The 13,513-nt window shown below is 38.9% G+C and overlaps 1 protein-coding gene across 1 annotated transcript in view; it reads right to left on the bottom strand.

Moving 5' to 3' along the window:
• The window catches only part of ppp1r9a (protein phosphatase 1, regulatory subunit 9A), a gene marked incomplete at both ends in the record, with an annotated part of 43,587 nt that overhangs the window by 13,581 nt on the left and 16,493 nt on the right, over positions 1 to 13,513 (bottom strand). Inside the window, 3 exons of the mRNA XM_083899527.1 lie at positions 2,030 to 2,179; positions 6,108 to 6,243; positions 11,541 to 11,645. Coding sequence (XP_083755653.1) covers positions 2,030 to 2,179; positions 6,108 to 6,243; positions 11,541 to 11,645 — 391 coding nt within the window. The remainder of the gene's footprint in view (positions 1 to 2,029; positions 2,180 to 6,107; positions 6,244 to 11,540; positions 11,646 to 13,513) is intronic.

Below are 13,513 nucleotides of genomic sequence, written 5' to 3'. Positions count from 1 at the left end.
AAGTTATATTATGAGTAGGTAGAGATATACTGAGAAAATGTAACAAAAGAATACACATATCATATACAGTAGGGCTGCGATTAACAAAATAATGGATTCTAATTGGACGATTGTTTTCTCAAATAATTGAGTCATCGTTTGGGCCATGAAATGTCAGAAAATGTTGATTGAATGTCTTGTTTTTGTCCACAAAACCAAAATTATTCCGTTTTAATAATTTCTTTGTTATATGGAGCAAAAAACAAACAGAAAACAACTGAAAAAAACAAAACGCTCAACCCGATTATACAAGGATATGAAACATGCAGGAATATAACGTCCTGAGAGCAGGGGCTACATTAGAACTCCACTTGATAAGCCGCTGCAGGACAGACATTTGTTAAATGTGTCACACAGTTATTGTGGCTGCAGTGGTTTGGAGCCAACAGTCCTGAACTGTACGATCAATATTAACTGGCTGTGCAGCAGACGGAAAAAAAAAAACTTACAGTCAATGAGTCCATTTTCCATTTTACAGCTGTTCTTTTGAGGTGGGTTCATCTCTTTGATAACAAAAGAGCAAACAACCTTTTATCGTCAGGTCGAGCGAAGAGCGGCCAAATGAGGGCAGGACGCACATTATCTTTAGTATTAACACCTCGAATCGATCGGAAATAACACAGACGGAAAATTGATCGTGTAAAGCATGTGGTGCTGTGTTCGTGTTAATAGTAGAGTTTGTAATTCTAATGAGTTTGTGGGTTTATTCACAATGTATTCTTCAAAGCAGTGACAGAGAAAATACGTAGTGGAGCCCCAGACACAAACTCTTATTTGTGGCCATGAAATAAGTTCAATAACGTGCGCAAGAAATAGTAATTTGTGGGTTTAGCATCATTCCCTTCAAGTTGGACGACTGTGAAAGCAAATGAAGCGCACCCCTCATTCAAGGATTGCAGCTAAAAGTGTTCACAATGAAAGGACATTTTTAAAAGAATAGTACGGTGGCCCTGAGGTGCAAAACACAAACGCAAATCACAAAAGCAGAACACAAAATTACATTACATTAATTCAAAACGGAAGAGGTATGTCTTGTGTTTTGTGATTTGCGTGTGTGATTTGCGTGTGTGGTTTTCCGTTTGTGTTTTGTGATTTGCGTTTGTGTTTCTTGATTTGCGTTTGTGATTTGCGTGTGTGGTTTTCCGTTTGTGTTTTGTGATTTGCGTTTCTTGATTTGCGTTTTGTGATTTGCGTTTGTGTTTCTTGATTTGCTTTTGTGTTTCTTGATTTGCGTTTGTGATTTGCGTGTGTGGTTTTCCGTTTGTGTTTTGTGATTTGCGTTTGTGTTTTGTGATTTGCGTTTCTTGATTTGCGTTTCTTGATTTGCGTTTTGTGATTTGCGTTTGTGTTTCTTGATTTGTGATTTGCGTTTGTGTGATTTGCGTTTGTGATTTGCGTTTCTTGATTTGCGTTTCTTGATTTGCGTTTCTTGATTTGCGTTTCTTGATTTGCGTTTTGTGATTTGCGTTTGTGTTTCTTGATTTGCTTTTGTGTTTTGCACCTCAGAGCCAGCGTAGAAAAGAGATGCCAATACAACAACAAAACACAACACAGGGGATGGAATGGAAAGGAAAAGTCTGAAGTCAAAGAGTAAAAAAAAAACAACCCTGTTTTAACTCTGAAATGAAACAAAAGATACAAATAAAACAGTTAAATACAACGCACGTTGGAATAAAATGGGATAAAAATCTCCAGGCAAGAGGTTAAAACCCTGGTGGACAGAGTACAAAGATAAGTTTAGAAAGATATTGATCTAATTTTCATCCAAAAGAGCTGGAGAAACTACATTGATCTCTGTGTGCAGTCCTCAGTGAGACCAGAGCGCACGGAATAATCTTTGTAACTCATTCACACTCTCTCTGTCCATGGTGCAGCTTCAGGCCTCTTTCGCTCTGCACTTTTTTGCATAATATGTCAAGGTCATTCATCGGAATGATTATTAATTAGGGGCTCCGTAACAACAGAGATGATGATAAGAGTAAAAGTTTACCTCTCTGAATTTCTGGTAGAGTTTATTGGCGTCTACCTCGGAGGGAGACAAGATGTCCTCCGTCTCGGGCAAGTCGAACACCTCGATGTTCTTCTCCTCCGCTCCCGTCGTCCCCGTTTCCTCGTCGTCCGTGGCGTACTCTCCCGTCTGCTTTTTTAGAGCAAACGTTAAGTCAGACACACTTTTAGACATTTGTATTTTGTGCTGAAAGGCACCTACAAATAAAATGTATTCTTCTTGTTATCATTACTTATAACAGCTTACAATAAAATGGTTCAATTTGGTGTATTTTTTACGACTAGGACTCGTTTTTTTAAACCTCATTCCAACTGACAGCTACAGAAAAACGTGAAAATTACCAGCGGGAAATAAGGAAACCTGTTGTTTTGACTCTCTGCAAATAAGTTACAAAATAAATAAATCTGTTTGTCCTTCTTTCCTTCCTTCGATCATCTCTCCTGACACTGACACCACATAATTCCACATGCGACTCATTGCTTTCACAACCAGTCACTTAATGTTCTCTTCACTGCAAGCAACTAATGCTATTTTAGTGACATTGGTTATATAACACGTTGTTAAGCTACTTAGTAACATGACATTTTTTCATAAATGGCAGCCTGGTGAGCTGCAAGTGTCACATGAGCCATTAGTCATTGAAAAATCTGTCGGTTTTTTTGTTCATTAATCATCATCTCACCTAAACTGTAAGTGTCTTTAATGGAGTTAAACCTAACTCCTAACCTAATTATCACGATTATTTGCGTTAAAATTTAAATCACCATTATTTCAAGCGATCAATCTTTGACTTTATCTTGAAACACATGGAATTTATTACACGTAAAGAAAAGAAAAGTGACTTAAAATATGAAAGTGTTTTGAATGTTTGCAATTTATACCTTAAAAGAACTATAAATGATTGTTTAATTTAAATATCTTTACTCACGCTGTGAGTTTGATTCCACTGAATGCCTGTGTTCTATTTTTGCCCCCCTATGACAGGAAGTCAAAGACCATTACAACTTTAAAAGCGTTATTTTCAAAATAAAAGCCCCCATTTTGTCATTTCTTTTTTTTATTATTATTATTTCATTCTTTTGTAACCGTTTGGTGCCATAATCATAATTGAAAATAAAGACATGTGTTTGTGGTATGAGATTATTGTATGACATGTTTGACTTTGCTGTAAAAATATTGTCTAATAAATGTTGGCATCGGCCATTAGGGGTTTAGATGTAAATGCATCAGTTGATTAAGTCTTTGGCTGGTGACCAACAACAGATCGTGATGTTTCCAGTGGAGCCTCATAAAAACTCCCCCTCTTTAACTAAACCCTCTAACTCTGCCCAATCCCTGATTTTCCAAAAAATACCAAGAAATGGGCTGAGAGAGTGGAGGTAGGGAGGGAGAGTGAGGAGTAGAACACGTGGTCGTAAAGTCGTAGCTTTTGTGAGGAATTTGGTGAGACGAGCCTCTCGTAATATAATCCAAGAGGGATGTTTTATCTTATTTTATCTCCTAGCGCTAAATATTCACGTTTAATAAAAAGAAATACAATTCTTTAAAATATGGAGTGTTATTATGCACTTATATCATCTGTGCTCCTGTAGTTATCTGTTTTTCTGCCTTGATCTGTCACATAAATGTAGTACACACGTGTACACACACACACACACACACACACACACACACACACACACACACACACACACACACACACACACACACACACACACACACACACACACACACACACACACACACACACACACACACACACTCATCTTCTTGGCCTATATCCTCTCCACACCCCCCCCCCTTCCCGATTACTCTGCTCTGGCCTGATTTGTCTGCGGAGAACCATTTACATAATGGGCTTGTTTGTTGCCATGGCGCCCACGTCAAGCGTTGAGGTCCAATTTATGGTAGGTGGGGTTAACCGCTGAACACGAGGGGCAGTTTGCATAAAACGGCAATTTGCATAATGATGAATGCATCACCTCCCACCGCGCATGTGCATGAAGACTGGGGGAGAGAAAGAGGGACGGCTGAAGGATCTCACTTGTGTTGTACGGAGGGTGTTTGGAGTGTCTGACCTGAGAACGACGTTTGCACGATGACTTCCGGTCAAAGGAGAGAGCGCCGTCACTGCCAAGTGCACGGAAGCTACAAAGGGATTTTTGAACTTTTTGTTTGTCTTTCTTTGTGTTGACAGAATTGTATTTTATAAACATATGCACATATTTATGAGGCATTTTTGACTGCATAAAGTTGTATTTTAGGGTAACAGGAAACATTCATCCAAACAACCGCATCACAAATAGCTCTCAGTGATTATGTAAGGCAATTTTTTTGCATCTTTTACTTTGGTCTCTCTATAAATAAATAGTTTAAATGATGTGATTGATAAAATAAAGTATATCCGGTAAGGATCGATACAAAAACATTAATGCTATTGGCTAAACTAAGGGCCGCGAGTTGATTGCGCGTCATAGTGTTGTGCTGGAAATGGAGCTAAAATAAAACAGAGGAAGAAGAAATTATAGCACGTTGCGAAAAAACCTAAAAAAAACTGACATGGCATTGCAGAGTCATTAGAATCAGAAGTGAAAGCTGATCAAACACATTCCCACTGGTTTAAAAAAAACATTTTAAATCTGGGATTACACTGCTTTTTTTTTTTTTTTACCCTTTCATCGTGGTGCCCCAGCATCAATAAAGACCTGTCTGTCACATTTAACCAGGCAGCACACGCAGTGAGACACAACCTCCGCCGAGAACTTGATCTAATATTTATAGAGATATTAATATTGATGAACTCCTTTATTGCGCCATAGATCTTTGTAATGGTTTGGTAACTATTTACCCATTCAGCACTTAGGGAGTTATGGATGCCTTGGTGCTCCACAGTGTCAGATTTGAAGTTTTTTTTATTTTTATTATCTATATATATGGATAAACAATTTGAACAACATGCCCAGTAAACGTTTATGTGCCCCTGCGGGGATCTGCGGCCCGAGACGATTATTTACATATATATAAAATCTTGTCGCACTAACTTTTTTTTGATTTTCATGGTGCACAATAGATTTGAAATCATGGAATTTCCTGGTGTGCTTTAAATTAAACTCTGGAAGCCTCCAGCCACTCACTGTAGGAGCTTTAATATGAAATTAAAATGTGACATGCAAAGTATATGTAGCCAGGATTATGGGAATGCTAGGATCAGCTTCCTGGTTATGAATTACCTGGAAATAATCAAACATCACTAAGTTAGTTTACATGCAGTTTAATCAAGCTAAGGCCATAGTCCGACTAGGACGCGCAATCGGACAATTTGTCGAGTCTGAGTATACATCTGGAGGAGAAAACTGATTTATTGGCCGATCGAGGAATGTTGATCGTGATACAAACTAGATCATGGCTCTTGTGGTTGCTATGTTGTCCGAAGAAAGAGTTGCTGTTGCCGCCGCCACACTATACGACTCCAGTCGGACTAAGCGCATACGTGTAGGAGTAATCGGACTATGAATCACATTATCCTTATCAAACTAGTCATAATCAGACTAACATACCTGGATAATGTGATTCATAGTCCGATTAAGATAAAGTTACATTTTAGTCGGATTAACGAGTTGTTGACATGACATTAAGAAAACTGAATTATTGTCTTAGTCTGACTAAAATCTGACTTTTAACATACTTGTGGGTGATTAAGGCTGAGAAAGGAGTTTCTGAGTGAGTGTGTCTCCATGAATGAGTGGAGACGATGGACACCCGAATTAACTTTGCCATCATTCATGCACTCATACACTGAATGCATAGCATAACGTGTGTGTTTGTTTTTATGTACTAGGCACACACACACACACACTGTGAGTTTCAGGGCCACGAGCTCTGCGTCTGGCAGATTAAATGTCGTGAGTAAGCAGCACCATCACGCTTCCTTGAACGGACACTTTCGTGCCATCGCTACTTGCGTCAACGAGGATATGACGCACATTATGTGTCGGTCAATCCTTTCTGCTCAAACCACACTCGCTTAGCGCCGCGCATTGGCGTTGCCTGTAGTCGTTACCTCATCGTCATCGGCGTCGTAGTGGGCATACTGCTGCTCCAGCAGCTCCCTCTGTCTCCTCTCCTGATCCAGCGTCTGCTGGATCAGAGTGGCCACCTCACTCTGCTGGCCCGGACGCTCTCGGCCAATCGTGAACCTGCAACCAGAGGCACAGTTAGAAACACACGACAAATTGTTTTATCAGATGATTAAAGTAGGTCCTATATCAAAGTGTGTCGTAAATAGATTGTATATATTGTATAAAGCCGATGCAGTCTTCCAGTTAGCTGGTTGAAGCTAATCAGGAAGTAAGACAAATATACTGAATGGCCACCAGGGGGCTTTCAGGTCACAATGAACACATGGAACATGATACCAATTTTGTAAATTTGCTGCAAGAAGACCCAGGTTGGAGTTTGCATGTTGTCCCCGTGTGTGTGTGTGTGGACTTTCTCCGGGTTTCCTCCCACAGTCCAAAAACATGCAGATTAGGAGATTAGGCAAACTGGACACTCTAAATTGACCATAGGTGTGAGAGTGGATGGAGTGAGTGTCAGTTGGGATTGGTACCTGCGACCCCCACGAACCTCATGTGGAGGATGAAGTGGTAGAAGATGAATGAAAGAATGAATGAATGAATGCTCCAATTTAGAGGAAAACAGACGATGAGGCATACGAGTGGACACCAGTGTGATTGACAGCTGGTATCATCCAATAGGAGTTCAGATTATTTTGGATGACGTCAAGACGGGATTAGGGAAATCAAATGACAGTCTGATAAATTCTAGTGACAAATATGTATATTTTATTTGACAGTGCCATAAAGATGTATAAAAATGGAACAGTAACAAAAAAAAAAGGGGGGGGGGGGTTTAAGCCTGACTTATTTTAGATTTTAGACATTCAGAGACATGATTTAAAGTTTTAATTCCTTTCTAAATGTATTATTTAGAACATTTCTGTGTGAATATCTTAGCGTTTGTGTCAATGTGGAGTGTGTTTGTGCAGCGGTGACTCTCTGCTGACTGCAGCCCAGAGCCACACAGTAATGACAGCAGTATCTGCTGACGAATCAGGGCAGGGCAGGGAGAGACGGGAAACACATAATAATGTGAGAGGACAGTGGTGGGCTCAGCCTGGGCGGCCTGTTATTATCCTGGCATGGACCTAAATGGAGAAAGCCACAAGCTGTGCCTCCGAGCTACGGGAGCTGTACACGGGATCTAGCTACAGTAACGTTTAAAGATAAAAAAAAAAAAAAACGAGTAAGATGAGGTTAAGAACATATGTTTTAAGGAAACTGAAACTTCCTTAGAGACTGCGTTTGTTTGTAAAATGCTGTAAAAATGATGTCTCCGTGTTCGTCGGTGCAACGGAGGCAGAAAAAGTGAGTCATCCATTCAAGAAAAACCTAGAATAGATTTATGATAATGCCGTGCCAACTCCTCCAAACTGCAATTCATAAGCACGATATCATAATAAATGTATTCTTCTTGTTATTCTGCTAAAAGCAAGCACCGAGGATGAAGAATTCCTCTGACCTATTATAGGAAATCTCCAACCCAGCAGAGCTCCTACGTGCACTTCTATTATCTGTATGTGTCGAACTAGGAGGGGGTTAGAGTAATAGATGGAGATATAAAAAAAAAGAAAGACACACACACACACATACACAGAGAGAGAGAGAGGGAAAGGATCGGAGACGGTGCCTAATCAAGTGAATTCAGCTCCTGAGAGCTCTTTAATATATTTCTACAGGGGAACTTGAAGAGGCCTTACGGTCCAGCAGAGAGCTCTATTTGATCTTCATGAGAGGGAACAAGTGAAGGGCAGAGCAGAGAGAAGAACTGGAAAAAAAAAGAATAAGAAAAGAGGGCTGGAGAGGGCTCTGTATACACTAAGTACTGCACCGGAAAACAAGCCTTTGGACAACATGGAGGTCTGAGGAGCAGCTGACCTGGAAACAGCCCTTTCTCCTCGCTCACACATGGGGAGTCTGTCTTATTTCCTCACTCCGTCTTATTTCCTCTGCCGGCCACACGCAGAGCTGCTTCAGCACGACCGCAAAAAACCTTCACCACCGATCTTCTTTATTTACGTTAAATACGCAATGGGATTTTTTTTAAAGAAAGAACAAATCTGCTTGCAGGGAAACCTGAATAGTCTGAATAGAAACCTCATCATTGATTTACTGAGAGGAACAGTTGCATTCCACTTTAAAATTATAATATATTATTCTTATTATATATTATTATATTTAATATAGTAAATGATATATACTTTTAAGAAATAAGGGATCTGTATGTTAGTATACGCAGTTGTCCGTTCCTGTTTTGTTTAACCTGAAATCTGAAAATAATATGTATACATACATACATATATACACACTGTACATATATATATACACACATACATATATAGATATATATATACATACATATATATTTATATATATATATATATATATATACACACATACGCATATATATACATATACACATATATACATATACATATATACACATAGATACATATATACATATACATATATACACATAGATACATACATATATATATACACATACATACATATATACGTATATATATATGTGTGTGTATATATACATATATATACATATATATACATATATATATATATACATATATACATATACATATATACATATGTATATATACATATATATATATACATATGTATATATATATATATATACATATATACATATACATATATACACATATATACATATACATATATACATATGTATATATATATATATATACATATATACATATACATATATACACATATATACATATACATATATACATATGTATATATATATATATATATACATATATACATATACATATATACATATGTATATATATATATATATATATATATACATATGTATATATATATATATACATATATATATATATATATATATATACATATATATATATATATATATATATACATATATATATATACATATATATATATATATATATATACATATATATATGTATATAAAGACAGATATTCTTCTTTAAAGGTACGTACTGTACTGATTGTATCGTTTCGTTTAGTGTTTTCTTCATTTAAAGAACCCAAATAAATAAAACCCCTTAGAAATTCAATCAATAAACTGTCAATAAATTGACAAATTATCAGTTTTATTAACATCTGGAATGTGTTAACAGACTTAAAGTATGAAGAATAGCTGACAATCATATATTATTTCATATCATTTATAGCCAACACCCACGATCTATCTTCTGTAAGGGAAACATCATACTATATATACTATGTTTTATTATCGTGTTATAGTGTTGTTTTTCCATGTGACCTGATGTGTGTATGACAGCGCCTCATTCCCTGTGGTCAGAAAGCTGGGGGGGGGGGAAAGAACCTGGTTGATTTGCTGCCGGAGCTCTGAGTTAAATATAGCTAAAATGGCAAATCTGGGACAGTTGGCCACGAAAACCTCATGATGATCAGACAGAGAGCGAAGGATTTACCGAGGAGGAAATTGAAGAGAAGGAAGAGGAGGTGATGATGCTGGAGTGAGTGGGAGAGACGTGATGGAAGAAGACTGAAATAGTGAGAAAGAAGCAGCGTGAAACAAGGTCTGCTGTGGATGCAGCAGAGAGGAAACATTGGACTAATAACATTGCTCCAATGCTCCAAGAGTTCTTTTTTCATGTTAGATTTAGATTTATAACATGCAAAAATAAGCAATTAAACATATTAGATAGATCGACAGATTGAGTCTTTTCAAAGGCTGCCTCTCCCACGGTGCCATATTCTGGTATGTGGAATAAGCCCACTGTCAATATTAGTTCAGCAAACAGCATCTGTCTGTTTTGATTCTGTGGGTCGTCTATGTTCAATCTCCAGCTTTGGAACGGGACAGCACTGAGGTTGGAAACCACTGAGGCCTCTGGGTTATTTAACACCAATGTAATGGCCTGTCATGGTTTAGTCAGGGGCAGATTTGATAAAATGAAGATTCCCAGGCTCTCTTCAGACCTTTTTTTTTTCTTTTACATATAAACAGTAAAAGTTACACATAAATGCACTGTTTTATCCATCAATCTGTCCATTTTCTACTTCTTTATCCTCCACATGATGGTCGCGGGGGGAGCTGTGCCAATCTCAGCTAACAAAGGGCGATAGGCGGGGTCACACCCTGGTTTTCCAGTCCATCACAGGGCCACATATAGAGACAAACAACCATTCACTCTCACACTGACACCTATGGTCACTTTAGAGTGACCAATTTGCCCAAATCTGCATGTTTTCGGACTGTGGGAGGAAACCGAAGAACCCAGAGAAAACCCACACACACACACACACGGGGAGAACATGCAAACTCCATGCAGAAAAGCCCTTCAGACCGGGGTCGTGCTAACCACTACAAGTCAGATATCATAATAACATATTGTGAATGATGTCCCAGTCCGATCCTGCCCATAAATAATACATTATAAAACCAAAGCTGTGGTCGTGATCGGCCCGCGGGGCCGGAATTTGGCCATGCCTGGTGTAAGTGAAAAGAGAAATAGTGATAAAAGATGGGTCAGAGGAGGTGAAAACAGTGGAAGCAACACTAAACCCCCAATTAGAACCAACGGAAATGTGAGATGGCATGTTCACTGAGTTGCCATGGACAGCAGTGGCTTTTCCAAATAAAAGCCTCCCTGCTCTCCTCAGTGTGTGTGTGTGTGTGTGTGTATGTGGTCTCCCTGCAACCCCCCTGCCAAATAACTGCTCGACAGTCAAGCATAGGCAGCAGACTTTTGTCACATATTGTGTTCCGGCATCTCCTCAGAAATGATAATGAACCCAAAGGCTCTTGCCAAACAAAATGGCACTGAGCTGCTTAAGTGGCTGTTTTGCAACTTTAGCGCCGTGACAGCAGTAGATGAAGAGCGCTCGCACTTTGTTTTTCAGCACAACAGTGTTGAGGAAAGATGAGATCGGGAGCTTGGAGGATGATTTTTTTTTTTTTTTATAGAGACACTGAGATTTATATTAAATAATCACAGATTTACAGAGCGGTATTAAAAGTAGAGCAGTGTTTAACTTTTGAATGGTAACAAACTGTTGAGTTCACTCGATGCTGATTCAGTAAAGCAGCGTTTAGAATTGTGTTGTCCCTGCTCTGCACACAGGAAGTGATTTGTTTCATGTCAAAATGCAACATTGCCCTGTAAAGTGAGTGAGTGCGTTGATGCTGTATACACACAAACGCTCCCTCAGTCAGGTCTGATAGTATTGCTTGACAGAGCCTGTTTTTTTCAGAATTCAGCATTAAAAAAAATGCCACATCGTTTTCTGTTCACCAACCCCAAAGAGAAGCAGAATAATAACATCCACAACAACAGAGTTAAAGACACTTTTGCTTGTGTCCGTGTGCTTACCGAACCACTCCTGATGTGTTCCTGAGAACGGAGGCAGCGAAGCTCTGGGTGACGCCCACCAGACTGGTCCCATCCACCTCCACGATCTGGTCGTTGACCTTTATCCTGACAGAGACACATGTGAAAATATCATTAATCACGGTGCACACGTGAATTGAAAGTTAGCCTGGCACAATGTCTTTCTCTGAATGTCTTCGTCCTGCATTATGTCAGACGCAGAAATACAACTTCAAATCATGGACATCCACATTATTTCCCCGAACGACAACAGTGCCAGACTTTATTTTGGCGCCAGATTTACTGCATTAGCTCCAGACTCTTCCACCCCCCCGACCACGAGACAGAAGAGATGAGGCTCAAAAGTAACTGGGAGGGAGGCCTGATGAGGACACAGAGGACAATTAGCCTTTTGCACCAAGAGTCTCAGCACGGATATTTTATTTCTGCTCTGCTCCATGACATGATGAGAGGTCAGCGCCAGGACAAGTTCCTGACCTAGAATTCAACTGCAGGGGGAATTGTGAACAAAATGGCTTCGAAGAATATTCTTTTTAAACGCACTGCGCTGCTGCTTGAACATCTGCGCAACAACGTAGTATTTGTCAAACAGAAATCACTCTGGTCTTTGCTTTTAAGGCCATGCATCTGTTTGCTTGTCATTTTTAGAGTTTAAAGGCGCCATATGTAAGAATGTGGCCAAAAACAGTTACTTCATTCAAATTCAAAATACAGAGGTCTCTTAGGTTTCGTACTCTGACATAACTGGCAACCCGTGGCTGCTCTGAAGCAGAGACTCTACTGACTGCAATGATTGGTAGACGGCGGTAGGTGGCGCCACATGCCAAAACATGATTTCAAGACATAAACATGATTTGCAGACTGCAAAAGATTTTTTTAATGCAAATATTTTGTCTGTACTGTTGTTGTTGGTGAGTTCAGTTTGTTATATGAACATTATTCCTGAGTCTCTGTGACATATTAGGAGGATTTAATGGCCAGTTGCTTTAGATTTATTACATAATGCACCTTTAACTCTAACCTATTCCGTGGATGTTTGTTATTAAAAGAGTATTCAATGGATGCAAAATTACACTTCCAACAAACCTGAGGGACTCACAAGAAACAGTTTGTGGCAATTAAAGATGGGGGCCAGTGGACCAGAGGATGAGACGGAACTTTAATGTTTTATTATTTTAAAAGTAACTCTGAAGTCAAAACCATTGAGTCCAGTGGCTGGAGAGGTAATGATGGAAGGGTGTTTGTGTTTGTGTGTGTGTTTAAGAGCGAGAGATAGAGGCAGAGAGCTCAGGGCAAAGGAATGTGCCAAAGTCAATATTTATTGCCATCGAGACACTAATATTCGTCTCGGTGATCAAGCCTTATGGCGAAATCTTTCACAGAGGAGCCGCAGACTCACGACAGAGAACGATCACGTTTCCGTCGTCTGAGAGAGAGAAGCAGATACCGACGCAACACATCGATTCCACGCGTCACAAAGCACAAACTATACTGAAAAGAAGTGTAAAAAAAACATAAATTAAGTTTTTAATAGTTTGTTAATGCTGTAACACCAAATATTTATTTTTCAGTTAACTAGGAATGTACTTTTAATGACACGTTATGCCGTACATTTATTGGATTAACACTGCAACTATAGCATAGTTGGTATTTTCTAATCCCTCACTAATACACGATTATCTCCCAACGTTTAAAATACAGAGGCGTAAATAGGTCGAGCAAAGTCGGCTACGGACTTTTCACTGGAGGCAGATTTAGTCCTAATAAGATAATTTACTCCCTCGTCATCCTCCTCTTCCACACACATACTACAGACACTGGTAAAGAGATTAAATTACTGGTAAAATTAGATTAAGATGGAGTGAGAGATAATAATTTTTTGTTATTCGTTTCATTTTCTATACACTCTGCATATACAGTAGAAGAGTATTTCTGATTTTCCTCCACGTACCACT

This window comes from Microchirus variegatus, assembly GCF_963457635.1.
Source record: "Microchirus variegatus genome assembly, chromosome: 13".
Taxonomy (NCBI): Eukaryota; Metazoa; Chordata; class Actinopteri; order Pleuronectiformes; family Soleidae; genus Microchirus; species Microchirus variegatus.
The sequence above is the reverse complement of the archived record's forward strand: the minus strand, read 5'-3'. Positions and strand labels throughout refer to the sequence as shown.